General features: G+C 15.1%; 4 protein-coding genes across 4 annotated transcripts in view, besides 21 other annotated features; 2 read left to right on the top strand and 2 right to left on the bottom strand. All coding sequences in view use genetic code 6, as the record gives it.

The window, feature by feature from the left end:
* The window catches only part of IMG5_139120 (hypothetical protein), a gene marked incomplete at both ends in the record, with an annotated part of 3,682 nt that extends 3,624 nt beyond the window's left edge, over positions 1 to 58 (bottom strand). The window contains one exon of the mRNA XM_004031363.1: positions 1 to 58. This exon is cut by the window's left edge and continues 131 nt beyond it. Within this exon, the coding sequence (XP_004031411.1) occupies positions 1 to 58 (58 nt within the window).
* Positions 59 to 723: 665 nt separating this feature from the next.
* Positions 724 to 791: a microsatellite.
* A 1,876-nt stretch (positions 792 to 2,667) lies between these two features.
* Positions 2,668 to 2,720: a microsatellite.
* Positions 2,721 to 3,409: 689 nt separating this feature from the next.
* IMG5_139110 (hypothetical protein) lies at positions 3,410 to 5,298 on the top strand (the record flags this gene model as incomplete). Its single annotated transcript, XM_004031362.1, has 8 exons — positions 3,410 to 3,555; positions 3,737 to 3,920; positions 3,961 to 4,000; positions 4,211 to 4,377; positions 4,440 to 4,533; positions 4,593 to 4,692; positions 4,745 to 4,998; positions 5,063 to 5,298. The coding sequence occupies 8 exons, from the start codon at positions 3,410 to 3,412 to the stop codon at positions 5,296 to 5,298; spliced, it is 1,221 nt and encodes a 406-aa protein (XP_004031410.1).
* Positions 5,299 to 6,417: 1,119 nt separating this feature from the next.
* Positions 6,418 to 6,451: a microsatellite.
* A 914-nt stretch (positions 6,452 to 7,365) lies between these two features.
* Positions 7,366 to 7,407: a microsatellite.
* A 1,688-nt stretch (positions 7,408 to 9,095) lies between these two features.
* Positions 9,096 to 9,122: a microsatellite.
* A 2,268-nt stretch (positions 9,123 to 11,390) lies between these two features.
* Positions 11,391 to 11,433: a microsatellite.
* Positions 11,434 to 11,832: 399 nt separating this feature from the next.
* Positions 11,833 to 11,869: a microsatellite.
* Positions 11,870 to 12,078: 209 nt separating this feature from the next.
* Positions 12,079 to 12,125: a microsatellite.
* A 46-nt stretch (positions 12,126 to 12,171) lies between these two features.
* Positions 12,172 to 12,205: a microsatellite.
* Positions 12,186 to 12,279: a microsatellite.
* A 16-nt stretch (positions 12,280 to 12,295) lies between these two features.
* Positions 12,296 to 12,360: a microsatellite.
* Positions 12,338 to 12,381: a microsatellite.
* Positions 12,382 to 12,514: 133 nt separating this feature from the next.
* Positions 12,515 to 13,497, bottom strand: IMG5_139100 (mitochondrial glycoprotein domain protein; the record flags this gene model as incomplete). Its single annotated transcript, XM_004031361.1, has 5 exons — positions 12,515 to 12,658; positions 12,706 to 12,819; positions 12,891 to 13,193; positions 13,235 to 13,314; positions 13,371 to 13,497. 5 exons carry the CDS (start codon positions 13,495 to 13,497, stop codon positions 12,515 to 12,517), a joined length of 768 nt encoding a protein of 255 aa, XP_004031409.1.
* Positions 12,977 to 13,033: a microsatellite.
* Positions 13,498 to 13,709: 212 nt separating the features above from the next.
* Positions 13,710 to 13,750: a microsatellite.
* A 5-nt stretch (positions 13,751 to 13,755) lies between these two features.
* Positions 13,756 to 13,801: a microsatellite.
* Positions 13,770 to 13,810: a microsatellite.
* A 793-nt stretch (positions 13,811 to 14,603) lies between these two features.
* Positions 14,604 to 14,644: a microsatellite.
* A 798-nt stretch (positions 14,645 to 15,442) lies between these two features.
* Positions 15,443 to 16,936, top strand: IMG5_139090 (MORN repeat protein; the record flags this gene model as incomplete). Its single annotated transcript, XM_004031360.1, has 6 exons — positions 15,443 to 15,961; positions 16,016 to 16,062; positions 16,145 to 16,440; positions 16,488 to 16,558; positions 16,608 to 16,673; positions 16,756 to 16,936. Coding segments are annotated over 6 exons (1,179 nt in total), but the record flags the coding sequence as incomplete, so codon positions are not given.
* Positions 16,096 to 16,134: a microsatellite.
* A 2,007-nt stretch (positions 16,937 to 18,943) lies between the features above and the next one.
* Positions 18,944 to 19,002: a microsatellite.
* Positions 18,961 to 18,996: a microsatellite.
* A 665-nt stretch (positions 19,003 to 19,667) lies between the features above and the next one.
* Positions 19,668 to 19,711: a microsatellite.
* Between the last annotated feature and the right edge of the window lie 46 nt (positions 19,712 to 19,757).

The raw sequence follows: 19,757 nt of genomic DNA, 5'->3' as shown, positions 1-19,757 counted from the left end.
TTTATAATGGAATTTTATGAGATTATTTTTATTCTTCATCATCAAATTCACTTTTCATTATTAATAATAATTTTTTTTTTTTTTTTTTGTGGAATTCTTTGTTTTTTTAATAATATTGTTGTTTTATTTTATGGTCTTGTGTTTTTTTTTTTTTTTTAAGTATATTTTTTATAGACTAATAAATAATAAGTATTATATTTTTGTTTAATTAATTAAGATATATAAAGTAATATATATAATATATATTATTAATTAATATTAGATGATATGAAAAAAAACGATAAATTATTTTAATTATGTTTAATAAAATAAAATACCTCAATTCGAATAAAATTTCTATTATATTTAATTCAATTTTAATATTTTATAATATTAATATATTCATTTATTTGAAATAATAAATAAATTAAACTATTAATAATAATTAATTATTATTTATTAAAGAAAATTTAAAAATTCTTTAATATTTCTTTATAAAAAAAGGATAGCTTACAAAAAATTTAGAATTTATAAAATATATAATAATTTAATTTTTTATATAATTTACTAAATTAAATCTATAATATTTGAATCAAAAATTATAAATAGAAAATTCTAAATTATTTAAGGTTAATATTTTTTATTTTTTTTCTAATTTACATAAATAGTTTTATTTTAATACAATAGAGAAAATTATTTATTATCTAATAGTAAATTTAATTTATATCTTTTTAAATTAGCCAAATATATATATATATATATATATATATATATTTTACATTTATTTATTTATATATATATATATAATATATGCTATTAATATATTTTTTTTATTTATTAAGTTATTCTTAAATGATCAATGACAAAAAAAAATTATTTTTTAAATTTATATAAATATGCTCATATTTAATTATATAAAATATAAATTTAAATTAAAAAAATAATGTCTAAAGAATTAATATAGTATAAAATAAAAATAAAAGATATGCATTTGTAATAATTATAAATAATATATTAATTATATATTATAATATTGAAAATATTTAAAGTTAAATTTTTATTTAATATTAAAAAAAAAAAAAACATTTGTTTGATCATCGAATAATAGATATACATTTAAAAAAGTTATTAAAAGTTCTTGATTTAATTATATATGGTATATACCGAAAAAAATGAATTTTTCTTCTTCTTTTTAGCAGCTAATTTTATGATACTAATAGAATTATTTAGTATAAAATATTTCCTTCCTATAAGCTTGTATTTTTAAAAAAGTAGAGTATAAATTATGTTTGAACATTTTATTTTTTGTCTATATTTTTAATAGAAATAATACCAATATTTTTTTTTACAATTATAAATTTTTTAATATTTTGCTGACTATTTCTATTGTTTACATAGATTTGTTATTTTTACTTAAATAAATGTTAAAATTAATTAGTATTATCCATTTTCTATAGAATTACTCATACTATCAAAAAAATTTCAATCATTTGAATAGATGATTTTTTCAATTTAAAGCTCTTAAATTTGATGCTATTTTATTTCCAATCTTTTTTAAAAATAGTAATTCGAATTATTATGTTTATTTTCCATTTAAATAATTTTATTTCAATTATTAATTTAATTTTGCTAACGCATTTACTATCTTTTTTTCCATTTTTATAATAATATTTAATATTATTAATTTGTTCATATTTATATTTATTTTTGTTATTTTTAATTAATTATTTATTACTTATATTCAATTAATTACGATTTTAAGGTTACTATTTTTTATATAACTAATAATCTCTTAAATATATAAATAATTTTATCATTCTTTTAATCTTTAAATTTCTTATTTTTTCTTTTCTTCTCTTTAAATATTTTTTTTATTTGATTATTTATCTATTCTATATCGGATTTTTTAAATATCCAAGTGTTTGGTTTTTCTATATTAATATGTAATAACATTTTTGATTATATATAAAATAAAATGATTTGATTAAATGTAAAATTATGATTTTATTTTTTTAAATTTATTCCCTTTTTTTAATAAAGTTCATTTAATATTTTTTACATATTACTTATAATTTTTTTATAATAATTAATTTTTTTAAAAAAGCATGTTTATAATTAGCACTTTTTCATATACAAATTATTATTAATATTCATATTTAAGATATGTTCTTGTATATTTTTATTCACAGAAAATACATATTCTATCAAAATCATTCTATTTTTAAGGGCTTAGTTTCTTTATTAAAATTTTTATATTGATTCTTTTAAATAATATATACTACTTTTTAATTAAATTTTTCTTTTAAAATTAATAAAGAAAAAATTATATGATAAATTTAGTAGTTCTAAATGGATTATATATATTTTATTTATAATTTCATTTTACACTTTCATTATTTTTTTAAAAAAATTCTAAAATCTTTCTATAATCACCTTTATTATACAAACAAATAGAAAATAGACAATATAAAGTTAAATATGTTCTCCTTTGTTATTTATATTATATGCAAAGTTCGAAAAACTTTAATATTTTTTATAATTATTTACATTTAAAATATTATTTTTTTTAAATAAATTTCTCTTCACTATGTTATTTTAAAAAATTAATTTTTATAGTTTATTTAATTTTTGTAATTTAATATCATTATTATCTGACTGTATTTTCCATTATTTTTAGTTCACTTTATTAATATGCGAATAATATTATTTTTAAAATATATGAATATTCTTAATTTTTAAAAATGAACTATTTTATATATATGGTAAATAAAAAGAAAGTTAAAAATATTAATATCTAAATTATGTTTAAATCATAAATTTAAAAATATTTTTTTTTAAATAATATATATATATATATATTAATTATATATTTTATTTTTTAATTGATTTTTTTTTTTTCTGCATATATATAAACTAAAAATAAATTAATATATTTTAATTATTAAAGATTAGTGTAATTAATTTAATCTATTTATTTAAAAATCATTATAATTAATTATATTATTATTCTTACATTGATAAATAGAATCATCTTATCTTAATATATATATTTTTTTTATATATTTTTATGTCTATAAAATTATATTTGAAATTTTTCAAAAGTTATTTTTTTAATTTAAAAATGAAATAATAGGAAAAATTTCTATTTATAATTTAGTTTTTAAGCATTATTAAAACCTTATATATATTAAATATAATGAAATAGTTTGTAAAATTAATTATATTTTTATACTAAAGCAAAAAATTATTAATAGTTATGTATATTATTATATTTTACAAAAATTATATACAAAAATTTATATTTATAATATGAATAGCTTTATATATATGTATTTTTTTTATATGTATAAAAATACATTTTTTTAATTATTTATATTACTTAATTTGTATCAAGGAGAAAATAAAATAATTTAAAATTAAAAATTTCATTATGTAAACTCTTTATAAAAGACTACTTTAATACAAGTATATTCCTGAATAATGTGAAAACTAGTTGAAAAGTTATAAATATAATGGAATAGATAATTCGATTCTATATAATTATATATTTGGTCCATTAGCTGAATAATTTTTGAGGTAATCAAGCATATAATAAATAATTAAAAATAAAATTAAAAAAATTATAATAAACATTTTTTTTTTTTATCAATTAGACACGTACCAGTAACAGTAGCGTAAAAATCATTATATTCAAAATATAAATATTTTTTTTATAAAATTTATTTATATTATTATACTTTTCTATTATAATTAATAGACCGAATACAGTAAAAAAAAAAATTTAAATATATAATATAAAAATATAAAAGATAACATTAATAGGTTTCATATGTGTAATGATTCCTCATTTACTCATATTATGGATAGCTCCAGGTGACGAATCAAAAGATATTCCTAAATGGCTAATAATTTTTACAGGGATTATGCATTTAGTTTACATGGTAGTTAAACAAAAAATTATATTTTATTTATGTTAATTAGAATTTCGATAATATGGATGGAAAACAAGCAAGAAAAACCGGTAAAACAATTAATTTTATATATTATTTTTTCATATTGATTCTTATATTTTTCTTTTTCTGTAATATTTTTATAATAACCAATTACCCATTTTTTTAAAAAAAAAAATTATTGAGTTTTTATAAAAAAATATTCCAGAAAAAAACAAAAGAAAGAATCAATATTGAATAAATAACATCTAAAATCATAAATTAATTTAAAATATGAAAAGGTAATTCATCACCGTTAGGATTACTTATTGATCATGGATGTGATGCACTTATTGTTACTATCTAAGGAATGAGTCTTTCTGCATGTGTTGGTTTTGGAAATAGTTATTTAATGTATTCTTTAAATTTGTGTGGATCAGTACCTTTTTTTATTACCACTTTAGATGAAGTAAATAAATAAAAAAATTATAAGATTATATTATGTATTAATTCATTTTATAAAATATTTAGTATTATACTGATATAATGTACCTTCCTTTAATTAATGGAGCTGCTGAAGGATGCTTTTCTATTGGAGTTGTTTATTTATTTACTGCTTATATGGGTTTCATTTTTAATAATTAATATTATTAGTATTATATTCTAATTAAATTTTTTTAAAAGGAAATGAATACTGGCTTAAAGATAGTATATGGGGATTAAAAAATAATAGTATAACAGTTATAGGATTTTACGCAGCTTCGGTTTTCGCAACATTAAATATGTAAAAAATATATATATATTTAAAATTAAAAAATTACATTTAAATCTATTAGATTGTACAGAATATATTAAGTAAAAGGATTTGAAACACTAAAAAAATTAATAAAAAATACTAGCCAATTTTTTTTCATTCATTTTACAATAACTTATATTTTTGCATTTTCCCCTTCGAATGTAAGCTTATAATAAACAAGAATTCTCACATATATAAGTGCATTATGCTGGTGTAGAGTCGTTGTAATAAATAAATAAAAAAAAAAATTTAAAAAATTTATTTTTAAAATAGTCAATAATATAATTGTGTCACGTTTCTAAAAATAATTTTAACTAAGTTAGTATTATTACAAATATATGTATGGCTTCTTTATTAGGAAATACTGTTTATGGAAATATTTTTGGTAAATGCTTAGTATGTGAAGCCACCTTACTTTACATTGTTTTTATCGTTTGTTTACTATGTAATATTAAAAATTAATAAATTATATATATAAATATTTTCAAAGCTTATGCACACTTAGTTTATAATGGTACTAATTAATTATGTGATATATTAAAAATAAAGGTATTCCGAGTTAAATAAAAAATTTTAGAAAATAAGAAATATTGAAAAGATATATAAGACTAATAAGTTCATATAATAAATATATATTTTTATTTATTTAGAAACTTATATATAAAAATGTTCTTTAGTATATATATTATAATTGTATTTTTTAAAAGCTTTATAAATTAATAAACTTTTTTAATTTTTTTTTTTTTTTTTATAAATTTAAAAATCATTAATAAATTAAAATATATTTTATTTAATTAAAAAAATTATAAGGAAGAAAATAAAATTAAAATATTTTTATCACCAAAAATAAATAATTTTTTTAAAAAAAAAGCATATAATTAGCAATAAATATATATAGAAAAATAAATGGAATACCATTAAATAATAAAAGAATTGAAAAAATATCCAGATTGCGAACATTTTAAAAAACCAGTTGATTACCAAGCATTAGGATTATATGATTACCCTAAAATAATAAAAAATCCGATGGATTTAGAGACAATAACATAAAAAATTAATTAAAAAAAATACAAAAATTACAAAGAATTATTTTCTGATATATATTTAATTTGGAATAATTGTAAATAATATAATAGACAAGGATCTACTATATACTAATAAGCAATAAAAATGAAAAAATAAACAAATATTTTAAAACAATTATATATAAACAATATGAAAAAGCCATAAAAAATAAAAAAGATACAAAAATTTAGCTAATTAAATAATATTGTAAATAATAATAATTCTAATAATAATGCGAATTTTAATTAAAATAATTATAATACAAGTAATTAAAATAAAGGAAGTACTGAAAATAATGTAAATTCTATTAATAATCTAGAAAAAAAATATAATAATGCTACTGCTAGACTTAATTTAGCTTTTAAATTAAAAAATGCTAATGAATAATAGATTATTGTCTTATTAGCATTAATTGTTGACAAATTCCCAGAAATTTTGCCCAACTTTATTTAAGATGATACTCTATAAATCAATTTAACTAATTTGAATGAAAATTATGCTCAATAAATGCTACAAATACTTGAATAAAAAGAATGAAAAAACATAAAAAAAAGGATATTTTTATAAAAACTTTAATTATTTATTTCTTTTAATAAAATATAATATATATATATATTTTTTACTTTAAAATAAGGAGTATTTTTTTGTAAAAAAAAATAAAATAAAAAAAAAAACTAAAATACTTTTAAATATCGTTTTTATATAATTTTACTATTTTTATATAAAACAAATGCTTTAATTTATAAATTCACTAATATTTTTATAAAAAATATTCCAAATAATAATATCAGCCTATATATATTCCCAAAACACAGAACTTAAATATGATACTTAAGGTTAAATAAATACCATATTTTTAAGGTTTTTAATACAAATTGTTTTAATTTAACAACATTATAAAATATAAATCATATATACATGATAGAAATAAATAAAAATAAAGAATATATATATATATATCTCAATATAATTTCGAAAATAATAAAAATGCAAATTAAATGCATTAATAATTAATTTTTTTCGAAATAAATATTTTTTAAAGAAAAACTATATTATAATTGAATAGATGAAAATACATAAACATTAACAAAAAAAAATAAAAAATGTTTTAAAAAATTTGCAAAAATATTATTTATTTTTTAAAATAATCAAAAAAAAATAAAAAAAGGATAAATTTTAAGCTTTATTTTAAATTAAATTAAATTAAATCTTTTTATTTAATAATTTTTCCTCTAATTATATCCATTTTATATAAAAGTGTTATTTTTTTTTATTTCAATTTTAAAAAATCAACCTTTTTAGTTTAATTTTGTCATTCTTCCTCCTCCTCTTACTTTTAACTTTCCATAAAATAAATATTTCTTTTAAATTTGATTATATTCTTTCATATATAAGAATTCTTTTTTAGTTTTTAGCTTCATTAAATACTTTTTAATATTAGTTCTAAATTTATTTTTGAGATATTTAAACTTAATTAATATTTAAATGATAAAAAAAAGAACATCCTTTAATATTTTAATAAAAAAAGAAGGATTAGTTTTGATGAAACAATAATATATAATAGTATAAAAATAAGTTTTTAATGAGAAAAAATTTTTTTTTAAATAAAAATAAGATTTTTTATATAAAATTAAGATTATAAAACATAGATATTCTAGAATAGTCTATATATAATTATATTAATAGAATATAAAAGTACAAAAAAAATAATATTTGTTATAATCTTTTAGTAAATATAAAGAATATTTTATTACTTTTAAACAAACAAAATAACTTTTTAAGTTATGGAAAATGTAAAATAATAATAAATTTACATTTTTATTTATATAATTTTTTTTTTTTTTTTTTTGAATAATAAAAAATAGTTTTTAATGATTTAATGAAATTTATTAAAAAGAAGATTAATAAATATGATTTTTTTTGTAAAAAAAAATAAAAAATAGTTTTTCTATATCTAATATAGCATGAAAATCCTTAATAATATAATAAAAAAATGATAAATTCACTTTTTCTAATAAATTTTTTAAAAGGAAGTCCATAAATGAATTCTCATTAACAAAATTTTAAAAAGAAAAACTTATTTTTGAAGAAATATGAGCTTTATTTTAGAGGGAAAAAAAATAAAAATTATAAAATACTTTTTATTAATAAATAAATCCAAAATTATATATTTATACTTGCAATTTAAAAAATTATTTTAATATCTTCATTTTTTTATAACTTAAGTATAATAAAAATGTAAATAATTTTACTTTTTTAATGAATTTTTTATTGTTTTTTTTGCTAAAAAAACAAGTTATTTTTTCGATTAAGGAAGGGTTTTTGAAAAATAATAAATAATGAAACAACATTGATTAATTTTTATAATTTTAAGTTAAATTTTTATTACCTTTTTTATATTATAGTAAAATCATATTAACTAAATTAAATATAATTTAAAAATAAACATAAAATAAAAAAAGAAGCTTTTATAAATGGAAAAAAAATATTGTATTTTATTATAAAATAATAACAGTCAATAAAAATATTAAAAAATATAAACTAATTATTTTACTCATTTATAAAATCAAAAAAAAATATAATCGGGATTATTAAAGCTAATTTTTAAAATTTAAAGTAAAATCATCGAAATCAAATATATAAAAAATAATCAATATATTCCTCCATGTATATTATGTAAATGTTTATAAGTTTCATCTGCTGAGTTAAAGCTTAACCTACATTTCTAACAATAATGACATCCACATTAACATTAAATATGCAAACATCCATCATCATCTTTAACTTTTAAAATGTTACATTACGGACAATTTATAAGATTTAATTATTGAGTTAAATTCTTAATTTCATTTTAAGCCTCTTCTGATTATTAACATGTTTAATTAAAATGGACTTTATGTAAAAAAAAATCTTTTTTTTATTAATTTTCTTATAAGCAAAACCATTAAAAACATCCTTTACATTAAACATTATTAAATTCCGGATTTTATGAAAAATTTCTTTCGAAAAAATAAGGACAATCAGGAGTAGTACACCTAATGTATTTTAATTTTCTTTCCTCTTTTAATAAGACAAATTTTTTATCTATAAATTCTTAAACTTTTTTATCAAAAATTGATTGTATTTTTAAACTTTTTTATATCTTTTATAGGTCTTTCCAAGTTATATATATGTCTTTATGGTTTGGACAACACAAAATATTGTCAGTTTTTTAATTTTCTAAAAGAAAAATTAAACAATTTTCACAAAATGAACATTGACAAGACAAAAAATGTATTTTTTCGTTTTAATTAAAACATATTTGACAATCAATTTTATTTTATTAATTTTCTTTTTTTTTTTCTTTTTTTTTTCCTTCCTTTAATAATTCGTTATATATATTTTCTAAAGTTATATTTTATAAATCAGAATCGTAAATTAAAATATTAAAATCTTTTAATTTTAAAAAAGACGACGAATATTTATTTTAGATTTTATTAATGGAATTATTATTTTTAATTCTTGAGAAAAATAATTATTTATGACTTATATTATCAAAAAAATCAAAATGAATTTTCTAAGGTCTCAATATATTTATTAAACTTTAAAAAGCATTAAAAAAATGTACTTCATTTGCTTCTCCTTATTACTATTTTAATTTTATATTCAAATATTTATTTTATAAGCTTTCATTTTAAATATATATTTATAAACCATCATTATTTTTTTAAGCATATGTATTATTTCTTTATAAGTTCTCACATTAAGAATTTTCACTTAATTTAAATAAGTCTAAATCATTAATTAAAACTTAAACAAATTTTTTATAAAAACTCATTTTCTATACTATCTTATTTTATAAAATTTTAAAAGTCTCATCATTTTCTAATAAAAAAGTTCCTTAATAATATTTACTTGCCCTAACCTTTTATTCTTAAAAGTAAACTCCATTAATTTTATTAACTAAACTTAAAGCATCTTCTAAATTTTCAATCAAGAAATTTATCTAAACAACCCCCTTAAAAATTCTAAACTGAATATCTTTCTTGTAATTACTCAAATATTCCATTATAAATAAATCCACTTTGCTTTATTCATAGTATTTATCTTCTCTAAGTACTTATACATAAATTTATCCTTTACTAAAATTTGAAATTAAACTTTAGACATCCAATTCATCTTAATAAGGGCTTTTTAGCAATAAAAATATCTAATAAACCTTTTTATTAATACTATCTAAAACTTAATCATAGCTTTTCCATTCAAAAAAATAACCGAAATTTTCAAAATCACTACATGTTTATAAAAAATCTACATCGTTATTAATTAAAACTAAAGCTTTTTAAAGACTTTGTTCTAAACTAAACCAAATATTGATTATATTATATATTTTTATATTCTTTTTTATATTCTCATGTTTTATACCAGTACATATTTGTTTATCTTTTATTTTTTTTAAATAAGTACTAGCACTTATTCCTTTACGAAAATATAAAGTTGCATTTTAATTATTTTCAATATAAAGTTTTTTTAAATCCATTTTTTTTATATAGTCTTTTTCTTTTTCTAATTCTAAGTCTTTTTCAAGCTGTTCTTTATTTTTTTTAATGTCTAAACCTTGCACATTTATTCTATAAAATTAATTTGGTAAAATTATATCTTCCAAAAGCATATTTTTACCATTAAATATTACAGAGATAAGTGTATTTTTAAATTGTTTTATTATTATTTCTTCATTTTCTTTTTAAATTTCCTTTATTTCTTGTAAATAAATTTATATTAATTCTTCCTCATTAAACTTAAAATCTAAACTAAAATTTATTTTTGCTAAAAACGCTCTTTTATTATATTTTTCATAAGAAAATCCACATAAACATTCATATTTTTGTAAAAAAAAATCTTCGATTTTCATTTATATTTTATTTTTAAATTCCTAAATTAAATAAGATGGGAATAAAAAAAATTTCTAGTATTGCTATGCATGTAAGTTCTATTTTATTTCTTGAATTTTTTCAATTATACTAACATTTTCTATATATTATTCTTCAATTTAAGATGCATGAAAAACTTAATTAACTTGTTTGTTGACCTAAAAGCAAGTATCGAGATAAAAAGCAAGTGTCTTATAATTAAAATCATATTTTTTATTTAATAAAAATCCTTAAAAATATTTTTATTTAAATTCGAAAATATTTAGAAATCCAAGATTTGGAAATCCACTGAAAATTCCTAAATTTTAAAATTATATAGAATTAAAAAAACATTAAATAATTCGAATTTCAATTTGTTAATTTTGAAAAGAATATTCATTTTTTATATTTTCTTTATTTGTATTTTCAAATAATTTATTTTTATATTCTATTATATCTATAAAAACAGATTTATTTATGTCATTTTCATTAAAAAACTCCTATATTTAAAAATTTTCTTATAAAATATCATATATTTTTAAATAGTCTATAAAGTCTGATTTCCATTTATTATTTTTTATTTTAAATATTAAACTTTCTTATTGATTTTGAGTTTTAAAAAGTTAATTTAAATACTTCATTAGGCTTAAAATTTTCAATATTTAATTATAAACATTTCTTTATATGGACTATTCTATTATATTAAGGGTTTAATTGTCAATATTTTGTATATTTTAACTATTATAACTTTATTTTTAATTATAATAAATTTATTCATTTATTTATATATTCTAAGTATTTTAATAATTTTATTATTTTATTTTCTTCTGTTTATTTAATTTATTATTAAAAATTTAGCAATATTTCTAATTTTGTTTATCTAAATTTTAATCATATTGTTTCTCATTTCTATGATTTTTTTATTAATTGTTATTATTTTTTTCTTAAGAGTTATTAACTTCTACATAATTTATGTTTTACTTAGGAAAAAATTATTTTTATTCCTCAAATTGCTTGTTAATATTATATTTATTTTATTTATAAATTATAGAATTACAAATTGTTTCTTATTAATCTTGATCCATATCTGATTTTTTCATGTATAAAAAACAATTTTAGTTTATTTTATTATAATTCATATTTTTATAGATTATTAAAATAGTTTTAATATTAGTTTTATTTTATTATAATTTTTATCTTATTATAATTTTAAAATAAAATAAAAAAATTAATACTATTTTTTATAAAGATAAAAATACTATTTATTTAAATATTCAATTGAACTATTTTTTATTTATATATTATAGATATATATTATAAAATAATGAAAAAAAAATATAAAAAATAAAAAATATGATAATTTGAAAAAATATTGGACTTCTAATTTTGAAAAAAAATAAATAAAAGAGAAAACGATAGATATAAATTATATAATTTTATAAAATAAATAATGTGTATAAAATATATTAGAAAAATAAATTATAATGTTAATAATAAAATTTTATATATTATGAATATATAAATATATAAATATATAAATATATAAAAATTATTTTATTTTTAAATAAATTTATATATATAATATATTATTTTTATATTTATATTTTAATATATATAAAAAAAAATTAAAATGTAATTATATATGTATATATATGTATATATGTATATATGTATATATGTATATATGTATATATTTATATATTATTTTTTTATTATTATTTTTCCTTTTATATTTTTATTATTTGAACATATATATTTTTTTATTTTATAATTCTTTTAATATAATTATATTTTATTTTTAAATTTTTTTTAAAAAAATTTAATAGAATTTTTATATATATTTTATATTATTTTATTCAATTCATGAATTCTTAAACTTATTTAAGCCATTTCATGTAAAGTCTTTATTCTTTATCTAAAGAGAAATGCTCAATAAAAGCTGCTATTTCTTCATTTACTCCATTGCTTTTCAAAAATTCAACTAAACTTGTTTATAATCTCTATATTTATAATAAAAAATATAAATAAATTAAATTATTTAATTTACTTCGTCTAAAACATTGAAGTCAGGACCATTATATTAAGTTGTAGCCCTTTCAAATCTATTTATAGCTTTATGTTGTTCTATATTATCTACAACATTAACTTAATTTACTTAAATCTATTTTTAAAAAAAATATTATTTTAGAATTTTTGAGAATAAATTATATAAATTATAAAATATATAATTACTTCAGATTCAAATGAGCTACAATCGAAAACCATTGATTTTCCATTCGGTTTCGCAATATAAACAATAAAATCACTATAATCAGATAATTATTATTATTATTCTTCTTCATTTTATTAATCTTATTATTATTATTGTTATTATTGATTTTCTTAGCCTTCATTTTCAGGCATTTGTTCATCAGTTTAAGGTGATTTAGCTTAAAATAATATTTAGACTTTGTTTTCACCTATATCTTTATGTAATTCAATAAAGATAGAGTTTTAATCTTCTTTTAAAGTAAAGTTATGTTCTTTTAAGAATTCCTTAAGTTTAAATAAAAATATAATAAATTTATATATTTTACTTAAATAGAAGAATCTTATTAATAATTTTCAGTTTCATATTAAATTTCTCTTTATACTGCTTTTAAAAGTCTTGATTCACCTATTTATTAAAATAAATGATAATATTATACTGTATATTAATTTTATTTAAATTACTTTTTTTAACTGTTTCTAAGCTAGTAAAGTTAAATGAGCAAGCTTATCTTGCAAAGATAGCTGGTTTAAAGACTTATGGTTTTTTTACTGTAATATTTAAAATTTATTTTGCTAATTTTGAAATCATTTTTTTATATATTATTAAATTTATACTTTATAAAAAAAATTATTATATATTTTTGTTAATTAAGATACATTTTTTATTATTTATTTATATACTATTAAAATAATAACAAAATTAGTTTTTTTTTTTTGATCAAAATAAATAAAATATATTAGTTTTAATAATTATAATATATTAACATATAATACATAAATATTTTAAAATTTATAAATAAAAATAATATTATTTATTTTTAATAAATTATATATTTATAATATCATGTTTAATATATAAAATTATTTTAATATTATTAATTTATTTTCATATTTTTTAATTTCTATTTCTCCAAAATTAATAAAAAAATTAATTCAAATTTAATTTATAAATAAATATATATTTTTATAAATATATGTTAATGATCTATATACAATATTTATATATTTCTGTTAATTAAGTATTTAGTTATTTTTTATTATAATTACTAGAAAAAATTAAATTGATTTATTTAAAAAATTAAAATTTTTATCAATAATATATTTTATAACAATATTAAAGTATTTTTTTTATTTATGTCTATTTATATATTAATTATAATTTTATTATTTGGACAATTTTTAAAAACTATTCAAATTTATAAAATCTTTCAATCTTTTTTTTATTATTGGGCTTGTTGTTGTTGTTGTTCTGCATTATTTCCTAAATATCAAATTTTAATAAATAAAAAACCATTAATAAAATATTATATTTTACTCTATTTTTATATTAATAATTGTAGTGTACTCTATTCATTTTAATTACTAGTTTTTTCTTTACAAACTAAACTATTTTATTTTAAGAAATTATCAAGTTTATCATCTAACTTTTTCATTTTTTGTTATTTAATTTCATCAATAACTTTCGGGTTAATGTTGTTTTTTTATAAAAATCTATCAAGTTCATTATCTAATTTTTCTTGCAATTCTAATAAATTTTTTATTTTATTAAAATATTTTTAGTTAAAAATATTTACTTTGATTTTTTAATTTGGGATCTCTAGATGCTAAAAATTAATCTAATCTTTTATCTAGTTTTTCTTACGAAATAAATTCCCTTTTGCTCGCAAAAATAATTCTACTGAAATTTCTGTTTCCATTATTATTACTATTATTATAATTATTATTATTATTATTATCATAATTATAATTCCTATTCTTTTATTTATTATTGATTTTATCAATTAAAAAACAATTTTTAATAAAATATAATTTAATTTATTTCTTTTACGTTAAATTTTCTATTTCTATGTATAAATTTTCCTTGCCTTTTTATAAAATTATTTCTTTAAAATCCTTAAAAATTTCTTACCATATCTTTATTATTATTTTAATTATTTTTTTATTTTAAATTTATAAAATTTAGGTTTTAATAATTTATATAATTTAAGTAAAATATTATTATTATTTTTTCTTTATAAAAAATAAATAATTCATATTTATTATAAATATTTAATTACTAATTTGAAAAAAGTAGATATACATATATATTAATTAAAATTATTTATTATATTTTTAGATTTATAACAAATTAAAATAAATAAATGCATATATTATAAATTTTTATTTTAAAAATATAAAATTTAATACATATATTATATTTTTTTAAAATATAAATAATTTAATAAATATAAAAATAAAATTCGGAACATTATAAAAATAAGCAGTTTAATAATAACTTAAAAGCCCATTAAATATATTTTTAATTTTGAATAAATAAAACATAAGAGTTTAATATAATAGTTATATTAAAGTATATTTAATTAACTTAAAATTTTATTTTATTTAATAAAAATATTTTATAAGCATAATAATATATAACAATAACTTAAAAAATTATAAATAATTATAATAATTTCTTGTTAAATATTAATTGTAAAAATTTTAATCAATAAAAATAAAATAAATAAAAGAAAAATTATAAATACTAAAAAATAAAAAATGGGCATATGTTGTCATGGAGGACCAACCTCTGCAAAAACCGAAATAAATTTTATGCCAAAGAATTAAAATAAAAAATTATTCGATGATTAAATATAATATGAGAATGCTAAAATTCAAATAATAAATACACAATAAAACTAGAATATTAAACATTAATAAACAAAGGAATAAAGCGAAACAAGTAAAGAAAACAAATAAATTTCTGAAGAAGAAGAAAACGAGAATGAGGAAGAAGAAAACTTAGAAGATAATCCTAATAAACTAGATTTGGAAGGAGTGGATGATGAATAATTAATAAAGTAAATAAAAATACATGCCCCAAAACTAGATATTGCTAAAAGATTAAAATAAGAACCATAAATAAATTCAAAAACAATAATAAATGCATTAAATAAATATGGACCTTTTATTTATGATAAATAATTGACTAACAATAAGGATCTTCCTTTTTTGGGTCCTTATTAATTTCCTGATCATTCTATATATGTAGGTTAATGGAAATATGGTTAAAGGTAATAAATAATAATTAAATAATACCTAAATTTTTAAATAATTTAAATAAAAAGACATGGTTAAGGCAAACAATTTAATGAGAATAGTGGATTATATGAAGGTTATAAAAAATAAGTATAAAAATATTTATTTTAAATAAATAAAACAAAAAATAATAAAATAAAATAATAAACTATTTAAAGGATACTGGTCTGAAGATTTAGCTAATGGAAAAGGAAGACTGATTCATGTTAATGGAGATATCTATGAAGGTTATTGGAAACATGATAAAGCTAATGGATAAGGTTTTTATCATCATATTGACGGAGTTTGCTATTAAGGTGAATGGCTAGATAATAAATAACACGGATATGGCGTTGAAACTTGGTCAGAGGGAAATAAATATGAAGGAAAATTTGAAAATGGGAAAAAACATGGTAAAGGGTATTTTACTTGGGCTGATAAATCTTCTTATGAAGGATTATTCTCATATAATATGGTTTTTATTGTTTTTATATATATAATAAAATATATTTATATAAAAAGTTTAATGGATAAGGAATTTATTAATGGGCAGATGGTAGAAGATATGAAGGAGAATGGAAAAATAACAGAATGTATAAAAATTACATTTTTTTTAATTATAAAAATAAATTTATTATATAGGAATGGTAAAGGAGAATTCACATGGCCTGATGGAAGTAAATATACTGGTGATTATGTTGATGATAAGTATTTAAAAAAAAATTGCTTTTTTTTATTTTAAAAAATTACATGAAACATAATACTAACTTTCATAAAATTATTTATTTAGGAAGCATGGTCAAGGAATCTTTGAATGGAATGACTTAAGAAAATACATTGGAACATGGATGAATGGAAAATAACATGGAAAAGGACTTTATATAGGTATGAATCAATAAGAAAGAGAAGGAGAGTGGGTTGAAGGTAAAAGAGTAAAATGGATAAAAAATAAAATTGAAGATTAATAATGAAAACATAAAATAAAAATAAATTATTATTTATTTAATATTTCTTAAAATATACATATATGATTATATAATTATTTTTATTTACTTATTTTCAAAAAAAAAAAAATAATAAAAGCAGTATTATATAGATCTAATATATATATTTTAAAAATTACCAATATTAAAATAAACTAAATATCATTGCATTTATTTAATTAGCACAAATCAAATATTTATTTTTAATATTAACAAGCCTTTTAAGGTGGTGTCACTAACTACTAAATGTAATTATAGTATCATTTTTAATAACAAAATATTTGATTAGTATTCAAACACTATCATATATAGATTATTCATTAAAAAATATTTTTGAATAGAAATAATTATTGTAACTTTAGTCAAAAACCTTAGTTTATTTTAAATTTAAATATAAATTAATTTTCATCTAAACCAAATATATTAACTCATTTTTTTATTCATTAATCAAATTAAATTTATTACTTACGTCGTGTTTCTCAGTATTTTAATTTAATTAACTATATATTTTATATTATTCTTTTTTTTTGTTAACCTTCTTCAAAGATAAGATAAGATAAAGTAATTTCTGTATAATTTGAACTAAAAAGTATATAATTTTCTATTAATATATTAAATGACAGTATTTATCTGCTTCTTCTGAATAATTTATGTAATTTTTTATTTATTAAAAATATTTTATGATAATGTAATTAATAGATTTTTATTTTATATTTCTAATAAAAGACTTGTATTTATTATGTCTTACTATTCGATTTTTCTGTATATTAAATTAAGGTACTTAATTGAATTGCTACTAATGCGAATTTTATTTTATTTTTTTAATAAAATTTAGATTTTTTGTAAAAAGATTATATTTAAAAAAAATGCAAAATTAAATAAAATATATTTAAATATATAAAATAAGAGTAATTAAATAATTTTTTATTTTTTTATCATTTTTACTAAATAATAATTTATTCATTATTAAACTAAATTAATTGATAGAAATGTATTTTTTAATTATTAATTTTATAAAAATCCAATAAAATATTTATTATTTCTAACTACTAAGAAATAGGAAACAATAACTATTTCCATTTTTAAATTGCATTTTCTATATTGCTTTTAATTATTTGTTCTTTATTTCTTTTATCAATTGATGTCAAAGTATTTATTTTTTTTTAATTTGACTACTCCAAAATTCAGTATTTTTAAATAATTTATTACTATATAAAATGTTAATATAAGTTAGTTCTTCATTTTATACTTTTATTAATGTTTAACAGATTTTAATATAATTTTCTAAAAAAGATTCAACCAAATCTATCATTACATTTTAAGATTACTTTATTTATAAAAAAAATTATGGAATATTTTATATTTCTTAATTTTACTTTTTCTAATACGATTTATAATATGTAAGCTAAATCAGCTAAAAATTTCTATATATTTACATTTTTACACTCTTTATTTTATTTGTTTATGCTTCTTATCGTTTATTTCTAGTTTTCAACTTAGTTTTAAGTTACTTCTTTATTTTAATTAGGATTTTCTTAATTATTTTATTATTCATATAATTATTCATTATCTTTTTAATCCAATTTTATCTCATAAATTCCATTATGATTTTCATGCTAAATTTCGTCTTCGTAATTTACTTGATTTTTAATAGTAAATTATTTGATTAAACTCGGACAGTTTTATGAAAACTCATTCAATTTTATTGAAAATATTATTAATTCCTTATCACTTTACGCAATGTTAACCCTCAACTAAATTAATAAAGTATTAAATACAAATAAAACATTTTATATAGAATAAAATATTTTACATTTTCTATTTCTCTAATATTAAGAAAATTTTAATTTTAGTATATTTATAAAATTAAATTATAATAATAATTTTGCTCATATTAACTTTCTTTAGAAATGAATTAATTACAATTGTTTTAAAATTCATACAATTATTATTATTTTTATAAAGAAATTTATATTTAATTTATTTCTTAAAAAATAAATAGATATAATTAAATATATATATATATATATATATATATATATATATATTAAATAAAGAATATTTACATTGCTATGCTTAATTTAAATTATATTTTGCAATATTTTTATCAATAGATTAATAGTTAAATTCATTTTCTAAATAATTAACATAATTTTCAAAATTAAGTTTACTTAACATTGTTTTATTCTCATTTTCTAAATAAAAATTTTTAAAATTATCAAATTTCAAAGAGTCGATTTTCTATATGTAAAATAAAGAATTAATAAAAAATAAATTTTATATATGATTAAAAACTTTAGAAATCGAATTCATATCATATTCAATATTTTTGATTGATGAAATTTAAAAAATTAATGACTTAAGATAAGACTCTTTTATAGATGAAAACCTTTAACTTTCTAATTAATTTTGAAACTTTGTTAAAAGGGAGATTTCAGTGAAATAAGAATCTAAAAAGGTATTATAATTATTAATATCATTATTAAAATTCTTATAAATTTTTTCATATAATTAGTTATCAATATTCTGATTTTATTAATTATCATTAACATTTTCAGTACCTTTTTAATTTATTAGCTATTTATATTTTTATATTATTTTAAAATTATTATAAAATCCTATTTTTTATTTTTCAAAATTTTTTATTTGCTTTTCTAATTCAATATTGTAAAAATCTACTTTTTTTTATAATTTATAATTTCTTCTTATTATTTTTATAATATTGTTTTTATATTTATTAATATATCATTTTTTATTTATTAAGCATATATTTATATTTATTCGCTTTTTGTAAGTACTAAAGATCTCA

This window comes from Ichthyophthirius multifiliis (genome assembly GCF_000220395.1).
Source record: "Ichthyophthirius multifiliis unplaced genomic scaffold scaff_1120509251078, whole genome shotgun sequence".
NCBI classification, from domain to species: Eukaryota; Ciliophora; class Oligohymenophorea; order Hymenostomatida; genus Ichthyophthirius; species Ichthyophthirius multifiliis.
Note: the sequence above shows the minus strand (reverse complement) of the source record. Positions and strands in the feature narration are given on the sequence as shown.